This window comes from Lutjanus erythropterus, chromosome 21, assembly GCF_056507025.1.
Source record: "Lutjanus erythropterus isolate fLutEry1 chromosome 21, fLutEry1.hap2, whole genome shotgun sequence".
NCBI lineage: Eukaryota > Metazoa > Chordata > Actinopteri > Lutjaniformes > Lutjanidae > Lutjanus > Lutjanus erythropterus.
This window is the reverse complement of record NC_139337.1, coordinates 24,385,080-24,405,924: the sequence shown is the minus strand read 5'-3', so window position 1 is coordinate 24,405,924 and position 20,845 is coordinate 24,385,080. Positions and strand designations below refer to the sequence as shown.

The following is a 20,845-nucleotide window of genomic DNA, read 5'->3' as shown; positions in this document are numbered from 1 at the left end:
AAAGGATTTGGGCTCTCGGTAGCTAAAAAGCGGCACGGTAATCTTATTTTATGCTATTAAACTGGCAAGGACCTTGTAATTTCCATTTAAATTAGAGGGACTGCTTTCACCTAAAAAGGGGCTGGGGCATGATGTTGCTCTCATCCATGAATTATACTCTTTTATTTTCACATTTGTATGTCCGTTATCAAACTCATGCATTCTAGTTTCACTTGGATCTCGGACTACTCTCATGCCAAAAGACCAACTGCACATCAAAGCAAGAGAATAGGAATTATCTGATGAGCTTTGAGCTGGAATCTTACTAACAAAAGTAGTTCCTAAATGCTGGTAGAAACTGCAGCATAAAAAACAAATATCATATGCAAAGCTTCATGACAGCTTCCTGCGTTGACCACAGGAGTCTGCAAATAACTGCAAATAACACTTCAGGGAGCAGTTTGAATGAGACGACAATGGGCTTTGCAGATGCATCACGTATCTCCGAGCGAACCAGGCCGAGGCCATCATGGAGGTCCACTGGACTTTGGAGAATAAATGCAAAAGACACAATAGACAAAAAGTTTTTGAAGTTACAGTGAATGGTCCAACACTGTAAATTTGTCTCCAAGTGTAGGTTGAGTTCAGCACCTCTCCCCTCTGGTTGCAGTCACACTCCAAACCACAGGCATCTATGTGTTTGATGCTATTTAAATCTTTTGAAGTGGCATGTTCTGAAGCCTCTCCAGCTGTTTGCATCTGTTGCAACCTGCCTTACAGGTTGTGTTACAGCACCTGAATGCCAGTCGGTACAAAGACAACCCCGTCATGTCTTTTTTTTTTTTCTTGACACACTCGCGTAAGGCTCTGAATGAGGCACACCGGTGACGTAAAACAAAGTGGAGGTTTCTAGAATAAGCAGCAGCATTTACTCGGAGCGGCTATGTGCAGCGTTGCATAGCGAGGTTCCATTTAAAGATTATATATTCCTCAATGAGCATCATATGTCCATCAACGGGTATCAGTTCCTCATTCCAGGATGTCAGTTTCAAACGGGACCAGATGGTAGTAGGAGAGGTTGGTGACATACGCTTCTGTTTCCTCGTCACAAACGTCTGCTTCCATTGGCAAAAACTCTGTTCCGTCCTCATATCTGGCAATGAAATGAAAGACACATTATTGAAAGGACAGGATGAACCTGTGTAGTCTGATTCAGGGATCAAAAGTGTAGTGCGTTTGATCTAAAGCCCTCTTTTTATTGTCAACATCAACCCACGGACTTTTTTTTTGCTAGGACAAGGTCGGAGCACTGCAGAGGTAAAAACTTAAGCTGTTGCACAGTGATGTAACATCTTGTTTTGTGCGAAGAGGAATGTGTTCCTCTTTTGTTTCCTACACACACCCAGGGAAGGAAGAGGTGCACAGACAGACTTCCTGTGAGGGTGGAGGGTCCTGGGCTTTGGTCGCATTCATGAACTTCAAAACGCATGCAGTGCACTCAAGAGAAAAGAATGAAATATGTGTGGGAAGACAAGCAGGTAATCTGTGAGACACTGCAATCCAACCCATTCTCACTTTCAATGTGTCATTAGGGCTGAGCAATATGAACAATATCACTATATTTCTGATCAAATACATCAATGTCAATATTGCAACAATATTATAGGGATGATGCATTCAATATTGTGGATATAATGACTAAGTGGATAAAGGCAAACACACAGGACTTTCCCCGAGGAGCCCTGGATTCCCGTCCCAAGTGAAACCAAGAGATAAGAGGTTCTTTTCCAGATGTAACTTGTCTATATTACGTTACGCTATGCAAGGTTAAGTTACGTTACATTGCATTGTGTTGTGTTGCCTTGCTTTGCGTTCCATTGCCATGAGTAATCTATGAAAAACCAGTGAGACAAAGACTGACGTGAGACAGAGACATAAATACTGAGGAGCAGTCTTCATACTCACGTATGTTCCACAGAGTCTGTGGATGAGGGTCTCTCTTTTTCTTCAGGGAGACTGTGATCAAATACGATGGTTTCTGTATTGGCCAGACAGAATCCATTGGACCGCATGATTTCTGAAAAGGTACAGAGGTCAATACTGGATCAGCTGTCGGGTCATCATTCGTGGCATTAGGGAGGTCGATAGTGGCTCCACGTTTGTGTTACAAAAGAAGACCAGACACACACCTGATATCTTGATCGGACTCTGAAAGCACGGCTGGATTCTGTGGACTTTGTCATTCCTCAGCACCTGATCCAGCGGTGATCGCTCAAAGAAAGTCAACATCACCTCTGACCTGGAGTACTGTGGAGTCAGGATTTTAGTCATTTAGTCTACACAGTAGTAAGTTTCTACCTTTTTACCCTGTACCAACACGTTCTATGAAAATCCTCTATTGCACAGTGAAGATGATGGTAAAATACTGATATAAGATATCATTTGAAGGGTAACAGTTCAAAGACGAACCTTGCAGGGCATGTTGATCGCATTCTTCAGTAGTCTTTCCACCTCGTTCAATTTCTCCTCGATGTCGTTTGCCTCTTTGATTTTTACAAGCCCTGAAACAAACAAATATGAACATTTGAAATCATCAGCTCTAATGAGAAGGTGTAAAAAATATTTGCAAAATGTATTAAGTTAACAGTTTATCAGACACATCTCAGCAGTCTACTTTAATTTTATTACAGTAACTTTGCAAATAATTCTATCTTTGTTTTGTTTTGTGCATGACCTAAGACTGATTTCCCCTTCAAGGATGTAGAGTTTGGTTGGGACGGGACATGTCCCTGCCAGTATCCAGCTACTACTGCAGTGTCCCATGAAATAAATCAATTAATCAGAAAATTAACATTTAACCACTGTTGCCCGACAATGTTATTTAGTGAGATTCTGTACTGTGACAAGACACCTGTGCTAATTATACCTGCAGTAAATATTGCATGCTTCATATGCCTCACAGTGGGTTGGTCCACTGCCTACCTATAGCCACAAGTCTCTTTTTAATGCCAAAATATTTAATGCATGAATTAAGTGACGAGCAAGAAGTCTAGCACGCTGCATGCTGTAATCTTAGTCAACACTCCTCTGGCAGCAGCACAGTGTCTCTCCCTCTCCTCCCAGGCTATGGGCAGTAAGGAGAACAGGCAGATGGCAAACAAGGTAGGGTGGAAGAGTGCATAAATGTGTCTTTTTAGATAAAACGGTGGCCAAGTGTGAAAGAAAACATAACAAAGTGTGATGCAGGGCCACATATGCTGCCCTACATTGTAGAAAAAGGTTTAGAACTGTCTCACTGTAAATTCATCACAACTTTCTGTGAGCTGGTGGCCTACTGCGCGCAGCTTTTTATTTTTGTCGCCCCTGACCCGCAGACAGCCCGAGTCTGCCCCTGCAACACCGCAGGATCAACAACTACAGCCTAGAGAACGACATGAAAATATTCTGACATATATAAACAATCACCACTGACCTAAAGAGGCAAAATGGTTCACGTAACTAGCTCTGTGCTGGTGCGATAAAAAAAAAAAAAAAAAAAGGGCAGCTGCTGTGACCTTTACTGCCATCAGACTGTTATCTGTCCAGAGAGTCAGGACACAAAAAGCCAGACAGGTCCGTCTTGAAAAAGGTTGCCACAAAGAAGACTGTTTGATACAGTAACCTTTTTATAAACAATGCCGTCTGATATTTACCTCACGTAAGAGTTTAGAACAAGAATGCGGTTCACTGTATAAAGAAGCGTGACAGCGTGATGTGCTAACAATAGCACAGGAGCAGTAATAACAGGGGGAAGTAATAACAGTGGTAGAATGTCTGTGATAACATGTTAATCCTGCATAAAACTAGGAATGCAATTTAAGAGTGGGAGTGTAAAATCAGCACTTCTAGGCAGCCGCCCGTGTGAGCAAGCAGGGCAGCGAGCGGAGCATCATTTACTGCCACGCTGATGCTGACAAAGGGATGTGGTGAGGAGAATAATGATGAAGACTGCAGCCACAGTGACGAGCCTCTGTCTGCTGTAAGTGCTGCAGACGGACAAACCCCAGTCACACAGCGGTTACTGTTACATGGAAGTACTGAGTAAGAGAGCCTGAAGCAACACTGTGCACAGTCACAGCCTCATCCATTCATAATGGCCGGCGGTGATGACATCATGCCCACGGGGACGTGAGGAGCGATCGGGCCGTTAGGTCATCGCTAGGAACCAAGTGAGACTCCCACCCAGTCTGGACCTCATACTGCCTCTAGATCATGTTCTTCTGTTTAACTTGGAGATTCCCTTTAAGGCCCGTGTGTCAGTTTTCTCTCTAGATGTGACAAATCAAACATGTTTAAGGTTTTTACTGATCTCTTCTGTTGTTTGTCGCAACCAAACAGCTGTGAGTCAAGTTTTTTGGCAGTTTAAGCAATTCTGTTTAAAGTTAATAACCAGAGTTGGGAGCATTACTTTAAAAATGAATAAGTAGTATTAAAGAAATGTAACATCCCGTTACTTTTAGATACCTCAGTATAAAATATGGTGAAACTGTTCAGCCTAATATTGTGTTTTTAGGGCTGCAGCTAACTATTATTTTCATCACTGATTAATCAGTCATGTTTTTCCTCTATTAATGGATTAGTTTTTTGGTCCATGAAATGTCAGGAAATAGTGAAAAATGTAGATGAAAGCTGAAGACGACGTCCTCAAATGTCTTGTTTTGTCCTCGGCTCGAAAATATTAAGTTTACTGTCAGAGAGGCGCAAAGAAAGCAGAAAATATTCACATTTAAGAAGCAGAAATCAGAGACTTTTGACTTTTTAAATTAAAAAAATACTCAAAATGATTAATCGGTTACTAAAATAGATGCAATTTAATTTAATAGTCAGTTACTAATAAATTAATCAGTGCACTTCTAAGTGTTTTGTGTTTGTTGTTAGGTTTATTAGTTTGTCCAGCTGTTCCTTCCTTTGTTGTGTGCAATTTATTAATTCATTCATTGATTTAAAGACAAAAAATGGCAAAGTCTCCACCCTGTGAAGCAATTTTTTTCACTAGAGGCCATGATAAAGAATTGGCACCTGTGTGTGCACTGTGCATGGCAGTATATTATTCTTTATTTTAAAACTGTAATCCTAGTAATAATCGCTGTCATGTCCTCCACTGTTTTCACGTAGCTGTCTTCAGAAAACCTCTAAGAAGCCAGAAGTGGACAGCTTAGTAAAAGAAGTCAACACCAGTCAACAATTTATTGAAAAACAGGACATTAGTTCAATCTGTGTTGCTACAGTGCGTGCCATTTTGTGAAATTGGCTGATTCTCATGGATAATTCAGAGATTTGCTGCCACAGGTAGAACATGGACAAACTCAGTGTCAGTTAACAACAACTAAAACAGAAACAAAGTCTCGATGATAATTTACCGCAGACACTTTAAACCACACCCTGTGTTGTTAGTTGTTATTCTCGTAAACAGTTAATGCCATGTGGAGCGGTAAGGTTATGAATCCGGTGCAAAGAATTCCACATTATTTATTAGGTGGAGGCGCAGAAAACACCCAGGGTGCAAATGGAACCAGGGAGGGATTAGGAAGAATGTGTTATCATACGTTATCAGAGGGTGTGACAATCATCACACGTCCTCTAATCACCTTAAAAAGCTGTTCTCTCCACACATTTTTTTTTCCATACTATGACTATACAGGCAGCTATATGTGTGCAGCATCTGAGTCCAAGACAAATTTAACTAAGAGGACGATAAAGTATATCATATTGAAAGTCCAGAGAAGTTTGTCCTGAGAGGAAACTTGTCTGGAGCAAACTGACTCAAACATGCTGCCACTAGCAGATGACGTCTCTGTCTAATGAATGTTTTGTGTAAGAATGCATGACTTTATTTAATAGTATCTACATGCAATACATAAATATATCCACACTGGGAATTAAGCAATAGTCTGGTTAAGGATGGTGGTTACTGGATGATTTTAATGCATAGCAGACTGCAGAATATATCAAGATATAAACCAGGTCTGTTTGATGTGAAAAACAGAAGTATGCACCGTTATTTTTGCAACAGCTGGCTCTGGTTGTGCAAGATTTAATTGTGGTAAAAAAAAAAAAAAAAAAACGTGGTTCGCTCCAATTAATGACAGCAGATTCAACGCATACCTGCAGCCATCAGGAGGATGTAAATGATCAGCTTAAAGACTTTCACATGAGCAAGCTGTGGATGACAGATGCTCATTAGAATCAGATATTAATCTTTTCTTTGCCTTCCTGGTGTCGCTGCAATAATCAGAATAAAAATGGTCTCTAATTCTGTGGTCGAAGAATGCACAATGAAGGTAAACCAGGGAACAAAAAAGGTGATTTGGGGGATTTTGAAGAGTGTCAGAAAAGGCATAAAACTCAATTGTGCATTGCTGACTAGGTATGAGTGGGCAGGCACTACGGACTGTGATCAATCTTGACAACAAAAAATGCAGTGCAACACTGAATTGCCATTGACAGCCCTCGTATTGCAGCTCTCCTCCCACCGCAGCACGCTGTAAATCACTGGTTTCATCTGCAAAACAGTCATCTGTGTGTATTTCATTTCAGATTTTTAATAGAATTATAGGGTTCTCCCCTCAAAAATGTCTCCAAAGATACAAACTGCAGCTCTGTTTTTCTCCAACCAGGGCCCCTTAAAGTGTATTTCCTCCTATTTCCTGTTAAAGAGTCTATTTCCTGCATGAGGTTCCTGACTACAGTGGTTTTTGTGTTATGAGTAATTAATCAGCGTTTCTGTCTTCTTTCTGAGATTCTTCACTCAGCTCCCAATAAGTCTAAATGTCCTACAAGCACATCTTAATTTGGCTTCAGAGAATATCATCCTGCTGCAAAAATAATTTAGCTAGCTTTTAGTTGCTTCTTTATGGCCTTCACTCTAAATTATCTTTTTCTGGAAGACCAGTCAGATCAGAAAGTATTTGCTCAGTGCAACAAGTTAGTATGAGCTCAAAAATAAACTTAAGGCTCATGCACACCTTCAGTTTCTTGCAGACATGTAGGAGGAAAATCTGTGACTCCCACAAGCTGCCCGGATACGCCACTATGAAATTACAATAGAAATGCAGAAACGTGGAAGATGCAGATAATCCAAAAATATTTTTCAAACTTTTTTCAAAGTTTCTATGCGATTTAAATTTAAACATATTTTCTTTTACTTTTTAAAAATATTTTCCTACTTGTACCACTAACTTGCCCAATATTTGTATTGTCATCATGTTGTTGTATATTTTAATCATATTTATATAAACTTTTGTATAAAAAATTATATATTTGATGTTTATTACAGACTGTGAATGCATGGAAATACAGACAGACTTTGATTATCTGCTTTGATGAAGGTCTGAGGAGAAAAATGTTGTATCTTTAATAAATTTATTGCAAATAAAGGCATGTGCAGGAGTTCTCTTTTTAATTGCAACAAGTTTCTAAGATGTAAGAATAACAGTAACTTCATATTTAATTTCAGCGTACACAACCGCCTCATAAGTTTTGTGTTTGCACACTAAAGTTACCCGCCGTCTGTTAGTTCTGTCAAAGTTTGCCATCTTAACAAGCCACTTCATCTATTATCTAAAAATAACAGAGCAAAGCAGGAACTCGACTGTGCTCAAGTCATCCTCAAACACATTATCTACACAGTCATCAGAGGTTATAAGCAGCCAGTATTTCACAGTGATGTTCTGCATGGATCTGATAAGCACATGTCAACAGCCAGCATTTTATCGTCTAACCACTAACTCTCCGCAGCTTCGTCGACGTGTTATTTCTGGATGCCTCAGTCAACAAACAGAGCACTTCAAACCTCAGTCAGCATCCATGTTAGTGCATTTCTTACTGTACAAATACCAATACTGTCTGTGGCTGCAAGTCCTAAATAACTAGCTATATTTACTTAATGACATTTCATGCGTTTCCATTTTTGAACATTAGAATCACAGCTATTTTACCACAACCACGTCATAAACATGCATGGAGTAATCTAATTAAAATACACAGCAGTAGTATAGTTTTCTACTTACACACAACCAATATCACATGTTTGAACTAGTTCAGTTTGCATATCTCATTTCTGTCCTTTAAATTTGAGACTACAGGCAGCAGCCAGTTAGCTTAGCTTAGCACAAAACATATGCACTCACCTCTAAAGCTAATAATTTAATAAGGCTGACCCAAAAACCATTTTGAATCGCAATTGAGGAGCTTAATTTCTCACGCTTTATCAGTCTTGCTTTTTTTTTCTCAAAAAACAACAACACAAGCCTTAAATATTGATTTGGAGACTTGATTTGTAAAGATCAACAGATCATTGTTTTTAGGTTCTGACAGCTGTCATTTACATTTTTAAATTCTTCTTTAAAAAAATAATCCATATGGTGCAACATAACAGCTGGTAAGCTACAGTTTATCACCTTTAAAGTTTTGTCTTTTTTCCTCAGGTTACTGAACTTAGCTCATTTTGATCAACTTTTGATTTAATATTGAAACTGACACCTTCACTGCAGCCCTAAAATATGAAAGTAAGATAACACCCATCATGTATAAACATATTGCAGCTTCTCTGTAATTCTCTCAAGAATTCCCAAGTGGAAGGAAAAATAGAGTGACTATAAAAAAAACACGATCGATGCTCCTCCTTTGATAGATGTGTAGCAACAAACTGGAATGGTGATTCATAAGATTTAATGAGTAAATTATTCTTATGTATTTCTTACGTCAGTAGTGACCGACTGTAAGAGGGGGTGATTTTGGACGCAGCCTGTCGACGTGCCTCTGTGGACTCATGTGGAATGTGAGCAATCACTTCCTGTCTGTGTTCGCTCCAGGGTCACATGTAAGGTAAGTGTTATGAGGCCCTTCGCAGACCAGAGGGACTAAATATGGCGAGTCCACTCCTCTCCCGGCCATCCCCTCTGTCTCTCTCTCTCCCTCATCGTGACATCAGTGTGAGAGCTCTGCACGCCTTCCTTGTTGCCTAGGCGCAGCACAGAAACAGGAAAACATGAGCTGAAACTGGAGCAAAGAGGAATTACTGAGAAAGGCCAGAGCTGCATTTCTTCATGGGACTTTTTCCCGATGTGAGTGGCAATTAGAAGAGATGCAAATGAAATATTGAACAGAGGTAGGAATTCAGAAGAGGCCATTTGGGAAAGGTGGCTCACAATCCATCGATGAAACTGTCAAACCAGTTCAAGTCACTCTGATGTCTCCGTCAGCGCCGATATCACAGCTCCATTTAACTTTTATTATAATCAGGATATGAAAGGTGACAGAGAGTTAAAAAAAGAAGTGAAAAATGCACTGCACACTGCACTGGCAGCGGCGGGAGCAGCGAGCTGTCAACAACCTCGTCAGCTATTTCGGTGCCTGAGCAGGAAGCAGAGCTTTCCAGTCGCCACTAAAGGGATGTTTCCAAAACACTGGTATAGGCTCAGCGGGTAGAGACAAAAGGGAAGTGCCAAGGAGACCGTGTGGGCAGTTCATACACACAGAACAAGCCGGGAGCTCTGCCAGACATGTTGGCAGTGCCACAGCAGCACAGTGTCAAAGAGCCAAAGCCTGAGGGCCAAAGGTTTGGGTGACATGTGGCTAAAGACTGCCCTCTACAAACGCCTGCTGCTGAAAAGTTTGCCGTGGTGTTTTGACAGATCGCACGAGCAGAGCATGTCGTAGCACCTTTTCATGAATCACAGTCTTTCAACCTCTTGATTAAATTATTTTGCATGGATGGTTAAAGGGATAGTTCACCCAGAAAATTAAAAGTCGGTCATTACCAACTCACCCTCTTGCCAGGAACCCAGGGAAACAGAGTTGCAGAATCTCCCAAACAATTTATGTGAATGGTGACCAGTTTTCAAACATAAGAAAACAGAAACTTCATGTTGGGACTTCAGGAGACGAGATGAGGCATATGGAGGCATTTTATGTTTTTTCTCTCTTTTTTTTCTGTTTGAAAACTGGTCACCATTCACTTAGATTGCTGTTTTCCTGTGAAGCTCCAGCAGTGTTTTGTGGACTGAAAAAGTAAATCCAACCTCTGATTGGCATCAGGGTAAGCAGATCGTGACTTTCAAATACATATGATAAAAGCTAAATATTCTGTTCTTTAGCTGGGGATCCTTTACAGCCCACTTAAAGACCCCTCTTGGTTCTTTGGACCTTTGGATCACTGATCTATAGCCCTGTTTAGTTTTACCTGGGGACCTCTAGTTATTTGTAATAACTGCGAATGTCTGGATCTTATTCTGGTGTGAGTCTCCATTTATAATGTAAAATTTAATCGCAAAGTTCCTGCATTTCAGCAAACAGAAAGGTCCTATCATCAGTCCCGTGCGAATCGGCATCTTGGTGATATGGGGAGATGATTTTTTTGTAACATCTGTTTTCTGTTGTCAGACAATTGAGCAAGTGTGAAATTTGATCGGCACTCAAAATATGCCGAACAGCAGTCAACAGCTGTGCTGTGAAATTGGTTATATTGACGTTTAAAATGAGTGATAATAGGACACAGACACAAGGTTGTCATAAACAAGTACAGCCACGTCCGTAACTTGATCTAAATGAGTTGCAAATGTGTATCTGTGATTGTAACACATGCAGAAGGCGAGCAAAACAGCTCTAAACCGTATTATTAATGTGGCCTCTGAAGCTGGCTTCTGAAACACTGACGTTACACAGAGCCTTGAGATCCATATCCAGGGGATAACGTCAGTAAATCTGAGTAAAATACAGACTTTGCTTTTCCCATTTAAATATTCAGCACAAAACACAGACATAGGGACATAATTCCTAAATTACATGAGTTCCCCTGGTAATACTACACTCCCGTGCAAATAGAGTTAAAGATAGTAAATGTGGTTTTGAACTGTTGGTTGAACAAAAGAGGCAATTTTATGACAATTGAAATTGTGATGAGCAATTTTCACAATTATCTGACATTTTGATAGATAATGTGCATATGCTTTATGAAGCATAAACTGATGTTGTTAAAAATCCTCCTTCCTGCTTGGCTTTGTGGGGGGCGGGACTTAGCCTCCACCTGCCAGACCACACCTGAACTGATAGGAAGCCTGATCACTGTGATTTAGTGATAAATGTCAATATTTTAGTCTGATGACCAAGAACTGTCACCAGCATGGGCATAGACATTATCACAGCCACACTCTTTTCTCTGCAAAGAGTGCATCCGATATTAGGACTTCATCTACATGTGATCAAACCGCCAGCCTAAAAACTGGTTCTTGGTTGCTGAGATAAAAATATGTGCCCAAAACAGCCCACCAGCTTCCACTCCTGTCCACACAGACGTCAGTGTTGGTAGTTTGGCTGTTTTCCCACAGGAAATACAAGTTTTAGGCCACAAAGAAGTGAAAGCAGACCTCACAGACCATAGACCCTTTTAGTTCCGAAATATTGACAAGGACATACTGACAGCATGTTGTCCTGTGGTCTGCAGGCTATGTGATAGGTCAGCTAATGTGACTTTGTTAAATATTAACCTGTCCAAACAAAAGCATGTAAGTCTAGGCTAAGATGCAGTTTCATCCAGATTTGATTATGCTGACTCTGTTGTCCTGCTTTGTCTGCTTCCCTAAACTTGTAAAGTGGAATCATGCTCACTTCCATCTAATAGGAATCAAAGCTGATGTAACTGGAAATAAATGCCCTTTTGGTTCTCAATTATACCTCTCCTTCACATAACTGGTTAGGTAACAGAGTCTGGCTGGAATTCATAAAAATGCGAATCAGACAAACTTTCCCAAAAGCAGAAAACAGCAGTTGTTATCCTGTCTGAGGCCAAATGTAAACAGGAATAAATTTGCAGGGGTTTTCCTGTGCAGGCAGAAGAAAAATTTTCCTCCATCAAATCCATAATTGGGGCCATTTTCCTGGTCTGGTAGAGCCAAAGAACCAAAACCTAAACCTTCACACAAGCCCAAAAAAGGTATCAGTATTGATACAGTATCTGTATTGTGTGGAGGAGTATTAGCACCACACATACGATGAAAGAAAGAGAGGAGAAAGAATATTTTCATTTTGCATTTTGAGTTAAGTTGCAATGTTGAGAATTAAGTCGAAATACCAAGAATAAAGTCAAAATTTCAAGAATAAAGTAAAGATTTTGAGAATAAAGTTGAGTCAAAATGTTGAAAATGAAGTCTAAATGCCAACAGTTATGTTGAAAAGTTTAGAATAAAGTTGAAATTTTGAAAATAAAGTCAAAATGTTGAGAATTAAGTCAGGACAATGAAAGACAAAATGTCCAGGATAAAGTCAAAATATCAAGAAAAAGGCTGAAATATTGAGTATAAATTTGGAGTGCTGAGAATAAAGTTTAAATTGCAAGAATAAATTAAATTTGTTGAGAATAAAGTTAAAATACTGAGAAAATTTTTAATTTGTTCAGAATAAATTCAAAATGTCAAAAAAAAAAAGTGGAAATGGTATTTCAGCTTTTCCTCTCTTCAACTTTCCTCTCAAAACACAAATAAATTGCGTGTTTTATTCTCCACAGTTCTCATTTCAACTTTTATCTCAAGATGCAAAATAAAAAACAAAACAAAAAAACTCCTCCCTCATTTTTTCCCCTTTATGCTGTATGGTATTTATGCTGCAGAAAATCTTTAAACAAGCAAATGTGCAAAAACATTTGCAGTTTCTTGCAGCCCTACAAATAAGTGTGGTGCAGATGCAGAGAAAGTTCAGGGGGCTCCAGTCACCTCCTGTATTTACAATATGCCCCCATAATCTGCAGCTACGCCCCTGATCAGAGTTCAACTCTATAAAAGTACATTAATAAATGCGTTATTTGTTATACTGTGTCACTGTATTAAATGCTCTGTCTTCACTTCCTGCCATGTAACTCTCACATTCCTGTCATTTCCCGGCTTCTTACCCACCTTCTATCAGCGGACACTTGGACAGGTCTCTTCTGTCCTCAGGGAAGGACTCCACCAGTCTTTTAAACAGGCGCCCCAGGTCGGAATAACTCCGGTGCAAGTATAAAATGTTCCTGTCCGACCACTCTGTCCTTATCTCGAAGAACTCCTCTTCCTCTCCCCGCTGGCTGATGATGAGCCTCCGGATCCCGTTGACCCAGCAGTCCCGGACAAACATGTTGACCAGCGACGTGCCTTCAAACACCGCCGATGCCATTCCTCAGACGTCGGTCCGGTCCAGCATGCTGGTCTGGGGCGGGTCGGCCGGGACGGGGGACAGCACAAGAAGTCGAGGACACAGAGGTGTAAGATTATTGGACGAGGAAAAGACAACTTCGGCAACTTTTCTGTCAGTCCTCTCTGAGCTGCAGCTGTGCGTAAACAGGAGGATGATGATGATGATCGCTCAGCCCATCACAGGCGTAATCTCAACGTGGCATGATTTGAGCAAAAAATAGACTCTGACTTTACTGTCACAGATACCGCCCCCGCAAAATAGATCTGGCAATCGATCCGACAACAGTATTTTTTTTTTCCAGCTCAGAGTCCCTCCTCCAGTCTGCAGTTAGTTTCCTAAATCCAGAGCGTTTCACTCCTCACTGTCTGGATAAGCTCCTCTTTCAGCAGTTTCCTCCCTTCTCCCTCCTCTTCCTCCCTCCTTCCTTCCTCCCCCCTTGACAACAGGGTATTATTATGCAAAGAATGCAAAGACTACCCATCTCCTTATTTACAGTCAGGAGAAATAGCTGATTTTCCCCTTTTTTCTCTCGATTATAGCTTTTTATTAACCCAGCATTTGATGCCATCGCCACCTCAAATCACTTAATCTTGAAATGAGATGTTTGGAGGCAACCACAGGGACAAATTCTGAGAAGAGACTGCTGAAATCTAATCTCCTCAAGTTCAACCACTCACATCCAGCAGTTCCTCTGCCAGTTAAGGAGATTTAACATGTAGGATTGCATGATTCACCATTTCTGACCTCACATGATTTCACAAAATATCAGTGTTTTAGCCAGAATTTAGCCACAGCAAAAAAAAAAAAAAAAAAAAAAAGATGCACTGCAGCCTGTGATTTGTCTCAGAGCGACCAAGAAAGAGCTGATCTTCTCTGCATTATATGGAAACCCATTTCTGCTCCCATAAACAGTCAAAATTATGAAATAAGATGTCATAATTGAGATTTTAAAAGTTGAAACTAAGAAATGAAAAGTTGTAATTATGAGATTCAAAGTCATAATTACCAGATAAAATCATAGTTATGAGAGAAAACTCAAAATTATGAGATAAAATGTCATAATTATTAGATAAAAACTGAAATTAAGAGATTAAAAATCAAGTATGAGATTAAAAAAAAATCATAATTAGGAAATAAAAGTCAAAATTATGATATAACAAATTAAGCAAAGAAATTAAAAGTAATAATTAAGAGATTAAAAGTCAGAATTATGACTTTAAAAATAGTAATATAAAAAGACAAAGTTATGAGATAAAAAATGAATTTAGGAGATTAAAAGTTATAATTATACAATTAGGGGTTATAATTATGTGGTAAAAATTTGACATTAAGAGAATTCAAGTCATATTTAGATATAGTCATCAGTAGGAGAAAAAGTCAAAATTTCAAGACATGAAATTCAAAATTATGAGATAAAAAAGTAACTTATAAAATGAAAAGTCATAATTATGAGTTAAAAATTCTAAAGTGTGACAAAAAAATATGACTTTTATACTTTTAATCTCATGATTATGACTTTTAATAACATAACTACGACTCACCATGGGGATTTGTTTGTCTTTTACGGGCAGAAATGAGTTTCCATAGGGCATTGCTCGATTGAGGAGCACTCTAATGTTTCCCCGAGTGGCGAGAGACCAGAGAGCTTTACAGGAAGTCATGGATGAGTCAAGTAATGACGATTCAGCTGTAATTAACCACTGCACTGTGGGAAAAGGCCTGTCTGCAAACTGTTCAACAATATAGTTCAGGAAATAGCACGTTAATTGCGAGTAAAAGCGCGTTGTAAAACACTCTAAACTGGACATGCACATTAATCTGTATGGAAAACTGAAAACTGGACTGTTGAGATCAGACAAAGCCGCCCTGCTGTAATGCGCACATCACATTTTATGAGACGGAGCAGATGGTTGCTGCAAAAGTCTCCATTCATGCTCCTTTTTGAGCTCACAATCGCACCTATGTGAGTCTCTCAGCCCCACAGTTTCATATTTAGATGTTCAGTTCCTGGTTGCAAGGACACAGATAGGCGATGCCGTCTGGATTTAACAGATGTAGTTCCAGTGTGCAAAACAGGGAAACAGAAAACTAATTATAAGAAATATTCTGAAGATTTAAACTCAATGAGGGATTCCCGTTTCTCTGGAAGTTCCACGCTGTCGCCCACAGACATGTCATGTTATTTCCCTGTAATTTTCTGTGCGATTCTCTCATTGACAAATTATCTAGAAACATAAACCACTTGCTGAAAGTATTTTTCATATTACAGTGGTGTTACAAGTGAGTCTTGGGCTTAGCCACCGCTTGCTTGAATGCTGCTTTTAATGGTGACTGGTATTCAAAATGAAGATGAGATAAACTGTGTAATGAATAAAATAAATCTTGCTTTATGAGAATGATGTCTGAAGTAACATGCATGATGAACAGGCTACCAAATAAATTGCTTTCCCAATAAGCTTTCAAATTATGTGGATAAATGAATTTTCACATTTAAACACTTTTGTGGTATTTGGATCCCCTTGTACTTCATGAGCAGTTAAGTGTAATGATGCACGGCTGCAGAATAACATGATCGACCATCTCAGCAGTTGTTTACGACAAGATCAGAGTCATATTAAATATTATCACTTCCCACTGCATGCATCACAACCAGAATGGTGTGCCACAAGGCTGCGTTCTGTCCACATTGCTTTTCTCCCTCCTTAGCAATAATTTGAAATGCCTGCAGGCTGATCGTGGGTCAGTGACCTGGTCCTGAACATAAAAAGACTATTGAGAGGATCATTGACTTTAGAACAAACCCATTAAACTATTAAACCACTGAAAAATAATTAAAAGCGCCTCTCCTCATCGACAGCCAACCAACAGCAATAACTGACTCCTTCAAGTTCTTTGGCACATGCATCAGCAATGACCTAAAATGGGAACTCAACACTAACCATTAAATGCAGCAACTCTGCTTCCTGAGGCAACTCAGGCAAGGTCCACCGGTCTAATTTTACACAGTCATGATCCAGAGCATCCTCTCACTATCGATTACTGTCTGGGCTGGAAACACACCTAAGCACACAATAAAGAAAATGGGCAGAATTATCACCAGAGCATCAAAGCCGATAGGCTGCAAACTCCTACACTGGAGTCTATATAAACATATAATAATCTTCTTTAGTGTCTCCCCTCTGGCTGAAGTTAGAGGTCTCTGTCTTAACTGGTCAAAATTATCTTCAGTTAAAATTAAAATTGTGAGGTAAAAAGTCAAAATTAAGAAACAAGTTGATGCCATACAGTTGATAAACACCCAAGAGTCAGTCTAAGTGTAATTGTATGTTGAGTTGTGTATGTTTTCTTTATTGTTTTTGCACTTACGTCCCTTATGTTTGCACTGATGCACTGTTGCATCTAATTCCAGCAGCCTGGCCACGTGGTAGGAGAAGAGTCTTGAAACTGAAAATTAAATAGATCTCCCTCAGATATTTCTGTCCGTGCAGCACCAACACAGCACCATTAACCTGTATCATTACAATAGAGGAAATTATACAGTGGGAAGAAAATTACAGTGATGCGCTGTAATAATAAAGTAGCTCGGACCTGCACTGAATGTTGACTTATCGTGTGATGATTCAGAACAGAGATGTGGTTTAATACAAACCTTTTACAGAGGCAGAGCTGAATCACCCCAAACTATTGGCAGGTCTTTACTGGTACAAAAGTCAGACTATCTATAGATTGTAAGAGAGATGTCTGTGGTTCTGATTGTGCTGTAATGACTGAGTTCAACCTCAGTGGACAGCGTCGAAGAACCAACTACCAAAGTCAGACTTCCAGAGAGATGGCATTGTTGTTTTTCCATTAAACAGAAAAAATGTCAACCAAAGTGGTACCATATGAAAAATCGGGGGATCACCGAAGCCAGTGGGATTCATCCTCTGGTAACAATGAATGTCTGTATAAAAAAACATTTCATCCAACAGCTGAAAGCGACGGACAGCCAATCCAAAACTTTAAAGTGTTAGGAAAACAATCAACCATGTCCTGTTGTGAAATTATCAGTCTCTCTGACAATGTAGTTCGATTTCTTTTCAAGTGTGGAGCTGCTGTATGCTGCACATTTCATTTTAAGCACGAATGATTAGAGAATGATTGCATTACACAGAGAAACCGCGTCAGTATTATCAGAAAGCCCCTTCTCCCCCTGTGTAATAATAGGATCTGTCTGTTTTGAGCAGGGCTTCAATCTGTGGTTTGGCCACATTTACAGAGTCAGCACATTCTGACTCAATACCCCATTCCAGTGTAATTCCTCTGAAAGAGTAAACTTTAAATGGAAAAATAGACTTTTGCCCACTCATCCCTTAAAGCCTTCTCATGCAGAATACTAAACACATTTGTCTCTCGTTACAACAGAGCTGATGCCAAAACTCTGTGGGGGTAAAAGTAAGAGAGAGAGAGGAATGGTTCGGGGTTTGGTTTGTTTGATGAGAGACTGCTGTGTCACCAGATACATGACAGTTTGTTGGTGTGTGGTCAAATGACCTCTCAAGATAAAGAGATATGACCAGATCCTCCAAATCAAAGAGGCATTTTTCCATTCTGCCCCTTTTATGGACTTGTTTAGGATTAGCAACTGGTTTTAGGTTTAAAATAAGAAGTTTAGTGTAAGTAGATACTGAGCAGAAACAAGCTATGAAAGCAACATTGACATATCACCTTTTAAGTCAATATTGCAAACTAGTTAGCAACATTATTGCTCATTTGGAGTCGCTTTCTGTCCATCTGATGAGCGAAAGCCAAATATTTACTCTCTTTCAGCTCTGTTTTTGGTCTCCACCAACTCCAGAGGGAAATGTCTGCATTTTTAGCTGCTAACTACAACTGTCTGCAATTGGTGCTGAGGAGGTCGTATTTAATTTCCTGACCCTGGAAAGCATTTTGTTTTATTATTTAGCACTTTTTAAGCAAGAACGACAAACTTGTCTTAAGTGGGTTTTAGAGCTTTTCCTTTGACAACAGCTGCCTGCTGTTGATGCTATGAGTCGTGAGAGGGAACCAAAACATTATATTTGTGGGCCGCACAGCTAAACAATGAGCTAAAACTCACTATAAAGCTCTGTGAAGGCGAGGCTACAACTGGCGACTGCTTTCACATTCTCATTTGATATATTAGCTGCTGTTAAAGTATGTTTGTCATGTTTACACCTTGTAACCTGGGTGGTGGACCTACACCATAATTAAAGCCTTGATTATCGCCAGAGTAATATTTTACACCCATGTTTAATTATGTACCTGAGGGGAGGAAATGAGGGCTTCTACATCTCCTGTTTTCTAATCTGTCACTCCCTCGATGCCAAACTCCAAGCTGCCACACCCTAGACCTGCAGTGATGTTGTTAACACGGATGACACCAGTCAAGCAAATTAAAAGAGCATCTCTAGGTTTATATGTTAAAATCAGCTGGGATGACAACAGAGAAATGATCGACAGGTTTCTCTGTTTAAGCCATGGCAATGTAAACCTGCTTCCTCATCCCTTCCCCAGAAGCAAACATAAATTCCATCCTCTGACAAGGCCATATGCTTAGGTCGCACTCCTAAACCTACTTCTTTGCACTTGTAAATCCTACGCCAGCCCCTGTTCTTTCAGAAAATCAAACATCAGGGGGCTCATAAAGCAAAACTGCTCAGAAAAGAAAGAAAAACATAAAGATGGGCACATCTGTCAGAGAACAAAGAACATCTGCGGTGATGGAAGCAGGCGTTCCCTTTTCATTGAGAGGCATTGTGAGCTGTGGCAGAGCTTCAGTCAGAGGAAGTCGTTCTGAGCCATAACTCTGTCCTCGTCCACACCAGCAAACAAAACCCAATGAAGAGTGCAGGGGCTGAGGTGACGGTGGGTTAGCGAACCGCCCGAGTGTTTTTAACAGGCTGTATAATGGACTGTGGTTGTCTTCACTACGCATCTGTTGGACCTCATGTTTTATGGCTCCAGTCTTATTGTGTCTCCAGTGAAGCTTGGAGAGCTGAGGTCCTATAAGAGCCAAGGCAGACCTAACGGCTGCTGGTTTTATTTCCTCTCTATGGAAATCCAAGTTCCAGCTACAAGACTCGTAAATCAGATCTGCCCGGTTTGGGCATCGAGATATTCATGCAGTTGGCTCTATGAATGTTGTTCCACTTTATCAGTTTTTGCTGCACAAACTGATTCCATGAAATGTTGATTTCATGGCTCTGTAGGTTTTTTTTTCCCAGACTGTGGAAAATTACTGACAAAGGGTAACTATTTAGCACAAATTTTTATAGCTGTGTGCTTACATCATATGGAAATATACTAGAATTAGATTTATAAACGTTTCCCGAAACTTCAGCCTGACGTATGGGACTCATGGGACATTCATTGAAATTTAAAATAATGTTTTGACCACACAAAATGAGTTTGTTAAGAAAGATTCACCAATGGATCCGCTAGTTTCAGGCCTTGGGTTAAGAGCTAATCATGGGATAATTTTCACCAACACATTGTTACCCAGAAACTAATGTGGAACGTTCCATAATGACTCTTTAACAGACTTTAGCCCCGTTTCCCACTGGCACCTAGTTTAGGGCTAAGCGTGAAAACTTTCTTAGTCTAAGAAGGTCCTATGCACGCTTTTAGTCCCGTGTGAAAAGCCCAGCTAACTGTCTCCCGGCTCTATCTGGGACACACACAAATAAAAGATTCAACATTATACATCATAAACTACAGTATACAGTATGTCACATAGTCAGGTGGTGTCTTCTGCAGACTGCACACCAGCACACAACAATAACCACGTCCTGTACAGGTCCATGATTTACTGGGCTCATTGGGACAGAGGTCTCAACTAATGGAATAGCTAATGTCTCCATGACCGACACTTTAATCTGCGGCGAGACCTCCAGCTGCAACTTTACCGTATAAATCTGAGACACACTGTACAACAGAAGACCAACACTGAGTTACAGCCCTCTGTGTATAATGTATACACACATTAATATCAAACAGGCTCAAGCAAATAGAGTCCCATTATGATTTTTGCTTTTTATATAAATTGCCTTATAATCTGAAGCAGAATCAATGGGAACATTTTACAGTTTTTAGTCTTGCCTACACCAAGCAAGTTGTCATTAAAACACATAATGATAACACCTGCAGGACTGTCAGCTGCCAGAGGCACTTGTCCCATCTGCCAGGATGTCAACATTAATGCTGTTATATCTACACGCCTCCATTACTCTCACACTGCTGTGAATAAGCAACCACAGGTGCCTCACAATAACACGATTTACTGCTTCATATAAAACTGTCTAGTGTGGATAATAACCATCCCTTGAATGCTCTTAGTCGCATCCTTGAACGTCATGTGACTTCACTGAGCTCCGTTAGAGGCAACTGCTTGGTTCTTAAATTTTTTTGCAGCACTTTGCTTTGCAACATAATGTCTCATATATGTCTGATTAGGTTTTAAATTTTATACGAGACGGCACACTACGTTTGGCATTTTCACACTTTCCAGTTAATCATTTTGTGGGCTCACTTCTGAGAAGGATTAACATCTCTAGTTAATGCACTTCTTCTGATTGGTATCATAAGACTAAGACTGCAGCCACACAATCAGATGTAATTTGCAGTGCAAATTTATCTTGCTGTT

At 39.9% G+C, this 20,845-nt stretch overlaps 1 protein-coding gene across 1 annotated transcript; it reads right to left on the bottom strand.

The window, feature by feature from the left end:
- Positions 1-472: 472 nt before the first annotated feature.
- On the bottom strand, positions 473-13,575 carry pxdc1b (PX domain containing 1b). The gene is made up of 5 exons (XM_084747729.1): positions 12,906-13,575; positions 2,449-2,540; positions 2,169-2,286; positions 1,945-2,056; positions 473-1,132 (listed from the first exon to the last, which is right to left on the bottom strand). Exons 1-5 carry the CDS (start codon positions 13,159-13,161, stop codon positions 1,009-1,011), a joined length of 702 nt encoding a protein of 233 aa, XP_084603855.1. The 5' UTR covers positions 13,162-13,575; the 3' UTR covers positions 473-1,008.
- Between the last annotated feature and the right edge of the window lie 7,270 nt (positions 13,576-20,845).

Excerpts from the sequence above, each read along its gene's own strand:
- pxdc1b (XM_084747729.1), bottom strand. The coding sequence starts at position 13,161 with ATGGCATCGGCGGTGTTTGAAGGCACGTCGCTGGTCAACATGTTTGTC. Across the intron at positions 2,541-12,905 it reads CAAGTGTCCGCTGATAGAAG|GGCTTGTAAAAATCAAAGAG; the intron begins GTGGGTAAGAAG and ends TGTTTGTTTCAG. Across the intron at positions 1,133-1,944 it reads ACAGACTCTGTGGAACATAC|ATATGAGGACGGAACAGAGT; the intron begins GTGAGTATGAAG and ends TTTCATTGCCAG.